Consider the following 10,816-nt stretch of genomic DNA (forward strand, 5'->3'; position numbering starts at 1 on the left):
TGACATCAGAGTGCCTAAACGCTCAGCTAATGACCAATCATGACTCATCTGTTTTCTGGGATTGTTTAGTGTAGTGCGGGCACAAAGAATTATTTTCTTACTTGACTTCCCATTATGTGGAAGATGTGCACATCTTGATCTTCTTTGTCATCAGCTGGCTCTCTCTGACCCTCATGTGCCAAAAGCTGAACAAAATGACCTTGGAAAACAACCAGAAGGCTGAGAGCAGAGAGACCAGAGATGATAATGCTCCATTATGAGATGTCTGGACTCAAAAAGAAAATGGTCAAGCTACAGGAGGCCAGCATGGGAGACGACTAGCTATGATTGTTCGGTGCAAGTACCGCCTGATGCTAGGGACGGTTCCTGCAAGATTGGGACTCCAAATCTCTTGAAATTGATTAACTTGTTACTGTTGTATCAAATCAAACTGTCAACATTTGTTAAAACTCAGTTAACGTTTCATGCTGGATTCAAATCAAACGTTATTCTGTTTCTTTGTTTCTTCCTCTTCTTGGTTATGGTGGTATTATAGGTAAAACTGTGGATATGTAGACTGTGTGTCTGGCAGTGTCAAGCCTTGATTGAAAACGGGACGGGACTAGATAAGCAGAATTGCTTCAACCCACCTTCCTTTTTGACAAGTCATGTATAACTTAATGTGAAATGAAATCGTAATGAATGTTGATTATGTACTTGCTGAAATAAACAAATCAAGTAAAAGAAAAACATCCAAATGTGTTATGCATTGTTTATACTGCATTGCTTTATTACTATATCCACTCAAAGTGATAAAGAAAAAAATACAGTAAAATACAAAGACAATCATCAAAAATGTGTTTATTTTTGAGGTTGTAGTAGCAGCAGTTGTTACAGGTTAAATACCAGCAAGTTTTGTTGCTTGTCATTTTGTTCACTTCAAAAAGATCAGGATGGTTATGCAACACTAGACCGACACCATAGAGCTTTATGAAATAATTTTTGACATTTCCATGAACTTATCAGATTTTGTCTTCTCTTTTAAGCACAACTGACACTATATTATCAGCAAGTTAGTGAGAAGCAAAAATGTTTGAGGATGTACGTGTGTGATGAGTGATGAGTTTGTGATAACATAAATATGGGCTCATGATTATCATCAATGGAAATGACGCAGTTTGCAGTAAAATGCAGATATCAGTTATTGGGTTATGAAATAAAACAGGAGTTTGGTTTTGCAGGGTTATGACATTCATCATGAATCAACAATCCTTTGATAAAGCGCCTGCTAGTAGGTGTGGTTTCATTCAGTTGTCTTTAAAGGTCATTGTGCAACTATTTAACATTGTCAAACAACACAAACTATGCTGTAGCTATGACTGCAGTTGATGACTAAACAGTCCTGATTAACCTTAGTCGCGTGTATGGGTAATGAATTCCAATGAGCAGACTATTCATAGCCCCAACCTATTAAGTACTTAAGGCTGGGAAGTTTTGTAATGCTGGCACAAGACATCTACAGCAGCATTCTGAAATGTAAGCATTTTAATGTTTTTCCTTGCATTTAATATATGTACAATTAAGCTTAGGCTTTTTCTTGAAAAGTAATTGTATACTTGCAGTTCTGACTTATTGATTAATTGTAATACTATATCTGTTTTTTGGGGTTTGTTTTCAAAGAAACGCCTCCACTTGCTGTGAAAAATAAAAATTCCAATGATGATCAAATGGGTAATGTATAAACTTTTCCCTACTTTAAAAGAGTGTTTTGACATTACACATTATACGTCTAATATTAATGCTCTCCTACAGTTGGGAATCACGATTGCGCTACTGCATGCTGGTAAGATATTTTTTGAAGAAATAAAACCTTGAACTGCATAATGCTTTTGTTTAAACATCTTTTCATCTTACAGACACATTTTACACACACGGACGCACGCGCGCACACACACGCACACACACACCATTTGAAAAATTACAAAACAAAAACATTGAAAATAAACATCTTTTTGTGTATATTGTGTATTTCCTTAGGAAATTACGTGGAAGCCAGCGGCAATCGTAAGCATGCTACCCATTTTCTTCATATTGCATCTAGCTGTGGTATGACTTAAAAGCATAACAATCTACTACAGGTTGGGCTCACACAAGACTATATAAATATTATAAGTTTGAGCTGACATTTATCTGAATACACAATCTTTCTTACAGCTCATTCACAAAGTTTATTATTTTTTTAATCCATGTGCTTTGTCAAACTAATTGTGTTAATCTTGCTTCATTACTCTACATTTGCACCAACTCCACTTTCTGCCACATGGATGGCAGTCGCAGAATGCTGGACTCGATGGTATGATCGTGACAACCCCAGTGGGGTTGGAGACTTTGAAATTCTAAGTAGACTGCGCCTTGAAAACCCAATGGAAATCTGCCCTGTGCCGATTCAAATTGAGGCTCGGACTGTATCTGGAGACAGCGTAAATTCAACAGGCGAGACGATCAGTGCGTAAGTACCAGATTTACAATGCTACATTCTTTATGCTGAATGTGCATTCAATAGGAAAATGATTTCAACTAAGTACCAACCCTTTGTCGTCATTGCTCTGCAATGCTTGTTAAAAACTAGAGCATGGAATACTATGAATACAGGTTGAAGTATTGGCTATGGTTTAAAAAAAAGAAAGAAAAGTGTTGTAAGGATACAAAGCATTTACCAAAGCCACCCAGAACGAAGGCAAAGAAAGTTTTTCATGCTTGTTACTTTCTTAAAGGGAGGGTAAACCGAGGATGCTTAATTTTTCATTACCTTGCCCAGTTTGTATTTTTTTTAATTAGGAAAATGAAAAAAGTTAGCATTTTCTATTTTATATATTCGTTTTGGAGAATTAATGAAACAACGAATGCCTTTCAAAGCGCCCACTTTTAATCAGGAATAGGGCCATGCACCCCTCCCCTTCATGTCTTGGTTGATGACATCACCGAAGGAAGCAATCACAATTTTCCCATTGGAAATATATCGCTAAAAATGCCCCACAATACCTATCAATTGGCACAAAATTTTATATGGACATCTATACTTATGACTACTTTAACATATATCACAAGGATTAGCAGTGTCTGATTTTAGAGAAATGAGCAGCTTCTCTGCAGCTGAAGTGCCCTGTCACGTCAATTTCCTTTCACCAGTCACCAACATATGCAAACACAATGCGTTTCAAGAGGCTTTATATAAGCATACATCGTTATATATTCAAATGAAATTGATAAGGGTTCATCTGACTTTTTCTCTTCCTTCCGTGACGTAGTCAGGCTGATCTGTCAAATCAAGCAGACTCCGCCCAAAAAGTGGGCATCAGTAACCGTACCGCCCTTCTGTTCCAAAAGACCGTTAAATGTCTTCAGAATTTTTTTCAGAGGGAAATTGTAGCACTGACATAATTTTTTAATATACGTAGTTCTATCACATCGCTTTACCGTTCCCTGTAAGACTAAAGAGAAGGTAGACAGCTCCACCACCAAGCAGCAGTGAAACGAAGATTAACACTATCTTTGGGGACACAACAACAAATGTGCCCTTCAATTGGCTGGTAAACACTCGTGAGGAGAAACAGTATAGAAAACAGACGGACAAAAAATTTCTTGTGGGGGGTGGGGGTCAGTGACAGGAACAGGAATAGACATACGTATTGACATACAAGTTGAACGCATGAATGCATCTAAATCTACTGAATCTTGCCATCTCTGCAGATTTGACACAACAAGAGGATTTATCTGTGTAAATGCTGACCAAGCAACTGGAAGTTGTTCAGATTATGAAGTTCGTTTTCAGTGCCCCCTTAACTTCTGCCCTCTTGAAGGTAATTTGTCCATATATGGACTGATGGTTGTGTTTTGGTAGCACCTGTCCCCATGGGTGTCGCGTGCGTGCTGGAGCCTATCCCAGCTGTCATCAAATTGCCCGTAAGTATGATTGCAAGTGTGGATGGTTCGTCTATGTGTGGCCTGCGATTGACTGCAACCAGTTCAGGGCCTACTGCCTAAAGACTGTTGGGATGGGCTCCAGCACGCCTGCGACCCTCATGAGGAACAACGGTTCAGAATATGGACGTTTTTAATTAAGCTTCTTTGAATAACTCCATTTTAAACAGGTTGTTCCGCCTTTCAGGAAAATTTGGTTCACTTGTATGGCAGTATGGACCTGCCAATGTGGAGTAAAACATTTTTGGACTGCCAATACCTATGCGTTCAAATGTACTTGCAAATCCATTTGAACGTACTTGAAGCTGAATGCTATAAATATAGCATTTTCCCCATAATGCTACGGGTATTTACTTGTATATATGCGCATGTAAAAACACTGTTTTGTTTTAAGCATTTGGCTTACATTATAACAATATGTTCATAAATTAATTACTGTAATTTTTGGACAATAAGACACTACTTTTTGCACAAGCTTTGAACCCTGTGGCTTATAGTTTGGTGCGGCTTATCTATGGATTCTTCATGATTTGTTATGATATTGAAAAAGGATTTGATTTTGTAATACAGGTAATAGAATTGAGGACATTTAAAACACCTGTGGCTTATAGTCCAATGCGGCTTTTATATAAACAAAACATGATTTTCCCCCAATTTTAGTTGGTGCGGCTTATATTTAGGTGTGGCTCATAGTCTGGAAACTACGGTAAATAAAATCGTTTATTCTTAATTTTAGAGCTTTAATGTGGCTGTAGTGCATTTTCATTCAGCATTTTTTTTTTACATAATGCAATGGGCTATTTCCACATGCACATACACTAGTGATGGCCAAATGAAGCTTCAGACGTCATTAACCAGTTGTATTTTTTTTTACTCCTCTCGATGGCACTCTCTGTTTGACATTGAACTGAAAACAGACTGTCTAGCCATTTCTTAACTGCCTTTCTTCAAAACAACTGCACCGTCTAGAGGAGTAAAAAATACAACAACAGGTTCATTAAAGCATCTTGAAGCTTTATTTTCCCATCACTAATATCCCACGGTATTATGGGGGGAAAATGAATGAATGAAAACCATTTATTTTATTACCCAAAGTTGGCAAGTATGTTTCAGACCCACGATAGCAGTTTTAATTTCTTAATCAGACATCTGAGCTTTAATGAATGAAACCCATGGTTGACCCATAAAAATTGCAAATTGTCTTCACTTTTAAAAATGTTGAGATATTGCAAGGATTTTTGTTCTCAATGCTTATTTCAATAAGCTGGCCTCTGATTTCAAAACGTGTGTGTGTGTATAAAATGAGGTGATCATACATTTAAGTTCATAGTCAGTCATAATGTCCCTCCAAAGAAAACCATAACTACGATGTGGCCTGTGACAAAAATGAGCTTGACACCTCTGCTCTAAATGCCTGCTCCAGAATGCTGGACTCCATGGTTTGATCGAGACAACCCCCTTGGTCATGGAGATTTTGAAACTCTTCCTGACCTGCACAAAGAGTATCCTTGGGACATCTGCGAACATCCAATTAAAATTGAGATCACAACCACATCTGGAGATGATGTTAGTTCAACGGGCGATGTGATTCTCGCGTAAGTACAAGATGAACTACAAATGTTGTCGAGATAAAGTGCTGACATATATTTTAGATGGATACTGATTGAATCCTCTGTTTGTCTTCACAGAGCTGACACAGACGTAGGATTTGTTTGTAGAAATTGTGACCAGCCGTATGGTAATTGTACAGATTATCAAGTTCGTTTCTTGTGTCCCCTTGAGTTCTGCAAACCAAAAGGTAATCATGAACATAAAACACTACAGTAATTTTTAGCTTTTTGTTGGCAGAATTGTTTTTTTAATGACAAGGCTAAAACATTTCAGAGTCAGGAAATAGATAAGTAGTATTCTATCTTGTAAATTTGAATTCATTAATTTCCCCCACGTTCATGTTTTCTGTTGCTTTTTTTTAAAGTGCTATTGGTTATCTTTTTGTTGTTTGTGTATATATAACTATTTCCCTTTTATGTCCTCATGTTTGTCTTGGGATTCTCCACACTGCATTTGTTTTTCACCCATTAGGTTTTTATTATAAAAGGATAATTTACACAGTATATGTTGGTGAAATATCACAGGTGATATTAGTGTATACATTACTAAAATAATTCAATTACTACACTAACACCACACATTTTGGAGCAGGTTTTGAAAATAGAATTCAGAACTTTTTCATTTAAATCCAGAAAACCATGCAAATTTACACCAATGTTTTCTTCATCTTCTTCCGTGGATGCAACTCTTTAGTGTGCATGACTTCATGGTACGACCAAGATGACCCTACTGATGCCGGAGACTTCGAGTTACTCCAGAAACTCCAATTTGGAAACCCAAATGAAATCTGCCCATTTCCGCTTGACATTGAGGTCAATACTGTTGCTGGAAATAGTCTGTCTTCAACCGGGGATGTCATTGCTGTGTAAGTCCTGGATCCACCACAAATATACACATCTATGATAAATTTATGGGAGTCTAGCAAGCATAACGCTCAATTTTATTTTCCTATTGAGGTACGTAAACTACTATTCAGTCCAATCAGATCTGTTATATCAGATCTGATATATGAAGGAACTTCCATTTCCCACAAAATAAATGTACACTGAACTACTTTTCTATAGAGAAAAGTACCAAAATCAAAAATAAATACACATGCAAATAAACACAAATGTAAAAATTGAAATAAAAAAATAACACATATTTAAGAATTAAAAATAAATAGCAACATAAATGTGGAAATAAAATACAATTAAATATTCATTCATTTAGGTAGTTCGGTGGACCACTGGTTAGCACGTCCACCTCACAGTTCAGAGGATGCGGGTTTGATTCCACCTCTGGCCCTCCCTGTGTGGAGTTTGCATGTTCTCCCTGTGCCTGCGTGGGTTTTCTCCAGGTCCTCCGATTTCCACCCACTTCCCAAAAACATGCTTGTTAGGCCGATTGAGCACTCCAAATTGCCCGTAGTTGCAAGTGCGGATGATTATTCGTCTCGGTGTGCCCTGCGATTGGCTGGCAACCGGTTCAGGGTGTCCCTTGCCTGATGACAGCTGGGATAGGCTCCAGCGCGCCCGCAACCCCCGTGGGGACAAGCGGTACAGATAATGGACGGATGGATTTATTTATTTATATTTTGGTGTATTTTGGCAGTGTTCGTCCTCCACAATTAAAAGCCTAATTAAAAGCAGCTATTACTATGTTGTTTTGATTTAAGTGACTCCTTTCATTTCTGCAGAGTGGATGCAACTACTGGGTTTATCTGTAAAAATGATGACCAGAAGAGTGGACAGTGCTCTGATTATAAAGTTCGTTTCATATGTCCCAATGATTTCTGCAAAGAACAAGGTAATCATGTGTAATTAAATATGTGTTTTAAGTAATCACAAGTTGTGATAAACCAATAATAAAACAAGCCAGGTAGAATTAGTTCACAAATATGTTGATGCAAATACATATATTGACGTTGAAAAATAGCTCTCCAAAGTTAATTTCATATCATTCTTTGATTCCCGATCTCTTGCAATGTACCTCCTTTTCGTGATTGCTCCAGAATGCTGGACTCCATGGCTTGATAGGGATGACCCCTCTGGTGCTGGAGACTATGAGACTATTAGTAAGCTGCGCTGCAAATATCCATACAAAATTTGCCAGACTCCAATTCAAATTGAAGTCCAAACTGTACATGGGTTCAGTGTGGCTTCAACAGGGGACATAATTCAAGTGTAAGTATTAGATCTACCACTGATTTATTTTTCTTACACTCAATTTGTGTAAATGGTTATAGGCATTTTTTAAGAAACTGCTGTAGTCACATCTGAACCAATTATAAAGAATGCAAAATTGACCCAATTTTGTTTCCCAACAGAGCTGACGTCAATACAGGATTTATATGTGAAAATTATGATCAGGAGGATGGCACGTGTGCGGATTATCGTGTTCGTTTCAAGTGTCCACTTAATTTCTGCAAACCACCAGGTAACCATAATTAAATTATTCCTTAGATGAAAGTCACACACTATAAATGCCTCATGGCATTCTAAAAATCAGGTTCTTCTCCTTGAAACCCACCAAAAGTGAGTTTGTGAGAAGTACATGTGAAAGGTAGGTTGCAGACTAGGGCACCATTTCTTGACAAGTAAACACAATACACACAGTGGTTCCCAACCGTTTATGCAGAATCTGTCTTTTATGAATGGGAACAGTACTGATAAAAAAATTCATCCAATGTTCATGTCATCTGGAATATCCATCTAGTTCCCCTGTAAACTGCTAAATTTACATTTAACTGTGAACAAATAACTATCTGAGTAACAGTAAGGTATAAAAAAAAACGTCCTGCTCCAAAAAATTGCATGCTTTCTTGAAAAGTAGGGTAAATCAAAGGATTGCAGTTTATACTTACTTCCTATTTTCATGAGTTTACTTCAAATTACACAATTGTCACCTTGGACACACTTTTGCATGATATTTAATGAAAAACGTGTGCTAAAACAATTGTTGTTTATTTTTACTAATTATGTTCATTTTTTGATCACACCATGCAATCGTCTTCTTCTTCTCTGACAATGGCTTCAGTGTGTTGGACTGAGTGGTTTGATGTTGACGACCCCAACCAACAGGGTGACTTTGAAAAGATTTCTACAATTCGGGAGCAATTCCCATTGAGAATATGTGATGTGCCTGCTTCCATTGAGGCCCGCACAAAATCCGGTGCCAGTGTGGATTCAACGGGCAATGTGATTATTGTGTGAGTACCAGTACAGTAGGGGGGTGGGGGGTGGTGGGGGGGGGGGGGATAACTTCATAACCATTAGGTGATCTATGAGGGATGGGGGGGTCACTTCCTAACCATTAGATGAGGGTGCCCTACAATAGATCTTGATTCAAACAATTCAACTGAGTATAAAGCTGTTAGCACAATGCACTAACTGATTTTCAACTGTCTATGCAGAGCTGACACAGTAACAGGTTTCATCTGTAAAAATTCAGACCAAAAGAATGGAAATTGTTCTGATTACGAAGTGCGCTTTGAGTGCCCCATAAAATTCTGCCATCCAAATTGTAAGTCAATGGTCATATTATAGTCTATGAATAACCAGATTTCAAGATTTGCTCTCTGTCTCTCTCTGTCTCTCTCTCTACTGACTGACTGACTGACTGACTGACTGACTGACTTATCATAATGTCCACCAAACAGTGTGCTACACCCCATGGTTTAACCACGACAACCCGTATGGAACAGGAGACTTTGAGCTTCTATCTGACCTGAAGCAATATTATCCTGATATCTGCGAACACCCTGTCGACATTGAAGTTGTCACAGCTTATTATGACTATCCTTTTATGTACACCGGCCAGACACCTTACAAGTAAGTTGACTTTATGGTAAAAACATTGTTGTATGTTTTTTTTTTCTGCGTCCACAAACATGAGATCAACTGTCATGTCTCTTTGGTATTCAAGTTCATTGTTGACAGTGGTCTCAATTGGGGTTCAACAGACTTTTGGATAACAGCTTTTGCTCAACTCTCATTTGTTGGTTTCAAGCAACTACCTTTTGTTTTAATTGACCCCTGATATGAACTTTTGATCACATTATGATATATTGTGTTCAGTTTACTGTATATGTATATTTTCATAATTTTGCAGATTTAGTCCTACTGAGGGATTTGCCTGTCGCAACCAGGACCAGACAAACAAACAATGCTATGACTACAAAGTTCGCTTTGGATGCCTGTGCGAAGAATGGTAAAGTGTAATTTAGTCAAATGTCAAAATCTGTATTCTGTAAAACGTGTTAATGAACTACTAATTTCAACAACTTCTTTTTTTGATCTATCACTGAGTGCTGTGATATGATTTTTGATTTTTATAGCATTTCATTGCATTCAAAACAAAGTGGCATTTTATTTTTTTAATGACTTAAAAATAGGCGGCATCTGGTTAGTACGTCCGCCTCACAGTTCAGAGGATGCGGGTTCAATTCCACAAATCTCTCTTTTATGTCTATACGGACCCAGAATAAAGACTGCCTTTTTAACTTAATCAAATAATGAATCATTTTATAATTTAATTTAGCAACCCAGAACATATAAACACAACCTCCAGTAGGTAACAAAAATAGGAGTAAAGAAATAAAGCACTCAAATACAAAGTTACAACTCATACTGCTACCAACACAAAGCACTGACCACTGAGCTAAGAACCTGGGCTGATAACTAAGCAGTTGGCATTTTGTAAGAGGTTACAGCTCGTGGGGTTATTACTGCACAGTTCAAACTAGAATCCATTACATTAAAGACTTTGATGCTATCAAAAGCCTGGAGTCTTATAATGATTGTGTCTATATGGGGGAAGCATGCCTGGCTCGATGTCTCATGAACAGCAAAGTAAAGTGTGTTGCTTTCGGTTTACAGAGTACGTCAATCGCTAATAAAATTAAATCATTTGTGTTTGGATAAGGGTTGCATAGTTTAGTTTAGAGGTGCTGGCTTTGATTCCTTTCTATGTGGAATTTGCATGTTCTCCCCATATGACTTCTCCCACATTCCAAAGACCTGCAAGACCGGCTCACTGGCCCACTCCAAATTGCCCGTTGTTTGTCTATGTGCGCCCTGCTATTGGCTGGCAACCAGTTCAAGGTGTACCGCCCCAAGACAGCTGGGATAGGCTCTGGCACGGTTGTGACTCTCGTGAGGATAAGCTGATGATTGAACAAGTACATATACTTTTTAAAATTATTTTTTCAATTGACTAATTTGGGGATAAGCACATGACTTTTAGCATTATTATTATCAAAAAT

At 37.8% G+C, this 10,816-nt stretch overlaps 1 protein-coding gene across 2 annotated transcripts; it reads left to right on the forward strand.

The window, feature by feature from the left end:
- Nucleotides 1-1,332: 1,332 nt before the first annotated feature.
- Nucleotides 1,333-10,332, forward strand: LOC125972230 (mucin-5AC-like). Of its 2 annotated transcripts, XM_049725800.2 has the most exons (16): nt 1,334-1,515; nt 1,660-1,710; nt 1,792-1,822; nt 2,017-2,043; nt 2,311-2,488; nt 3,730-3,839; nt 5,384-5,555; nt 5,649-5,758; nt 6,265-6,436; nt 7,250-7,359; nt 7,565-7,736; nt 7,880-7,989; nt 8,590-8,761; nt 8,966-9,075; nt 9,212-9,383; nt 9,664-10,332. In XM_049725800.2, the coding sequence occupies exons 2-16, from the start codon at nt 1,696-1,698 to the stop codon at nt 9,764-9,766; spliced, it is 1,764 nt and encodes a 587-aa protein (XP_049581757.1). In that variant the 5' UTR covers nt 1,334-1,515; nt 1,660-1,695; the 3' UTR covers nt 9,767-10,332. The 2 variants fall into 2 exon arrangements, with proteins under 2 accessions (XP_049581758.1, XP_049581757.1); XM_049725801.2 differs by lacking the exons at nt 8,966-9,075; nt 9,664-10,332 and having other exon boundaries at nt 1,333-1,515; nt 9,212-9,377.
- The last annotated feature ends 484 nt before the right edge of the window (nt 10,333-10,816 follow it).

The sequence above is a fragment of the Syngnathus scovelli genome, chromosome 7 (assembly GCF_024217435.2).
Source record: "Syngnathus scovelli strain Florida chromosome 7, RoL_Ssco_1.2, whole genome shotgun sequence".
NCBI classification, from domain to species: domain Eukaryota; kingdom Metazoa; phylum Chordata; class Actinopteri; order Syngnathiformes; family Syngnathidae; genus Syngnathus; species Syngnathus scovelli.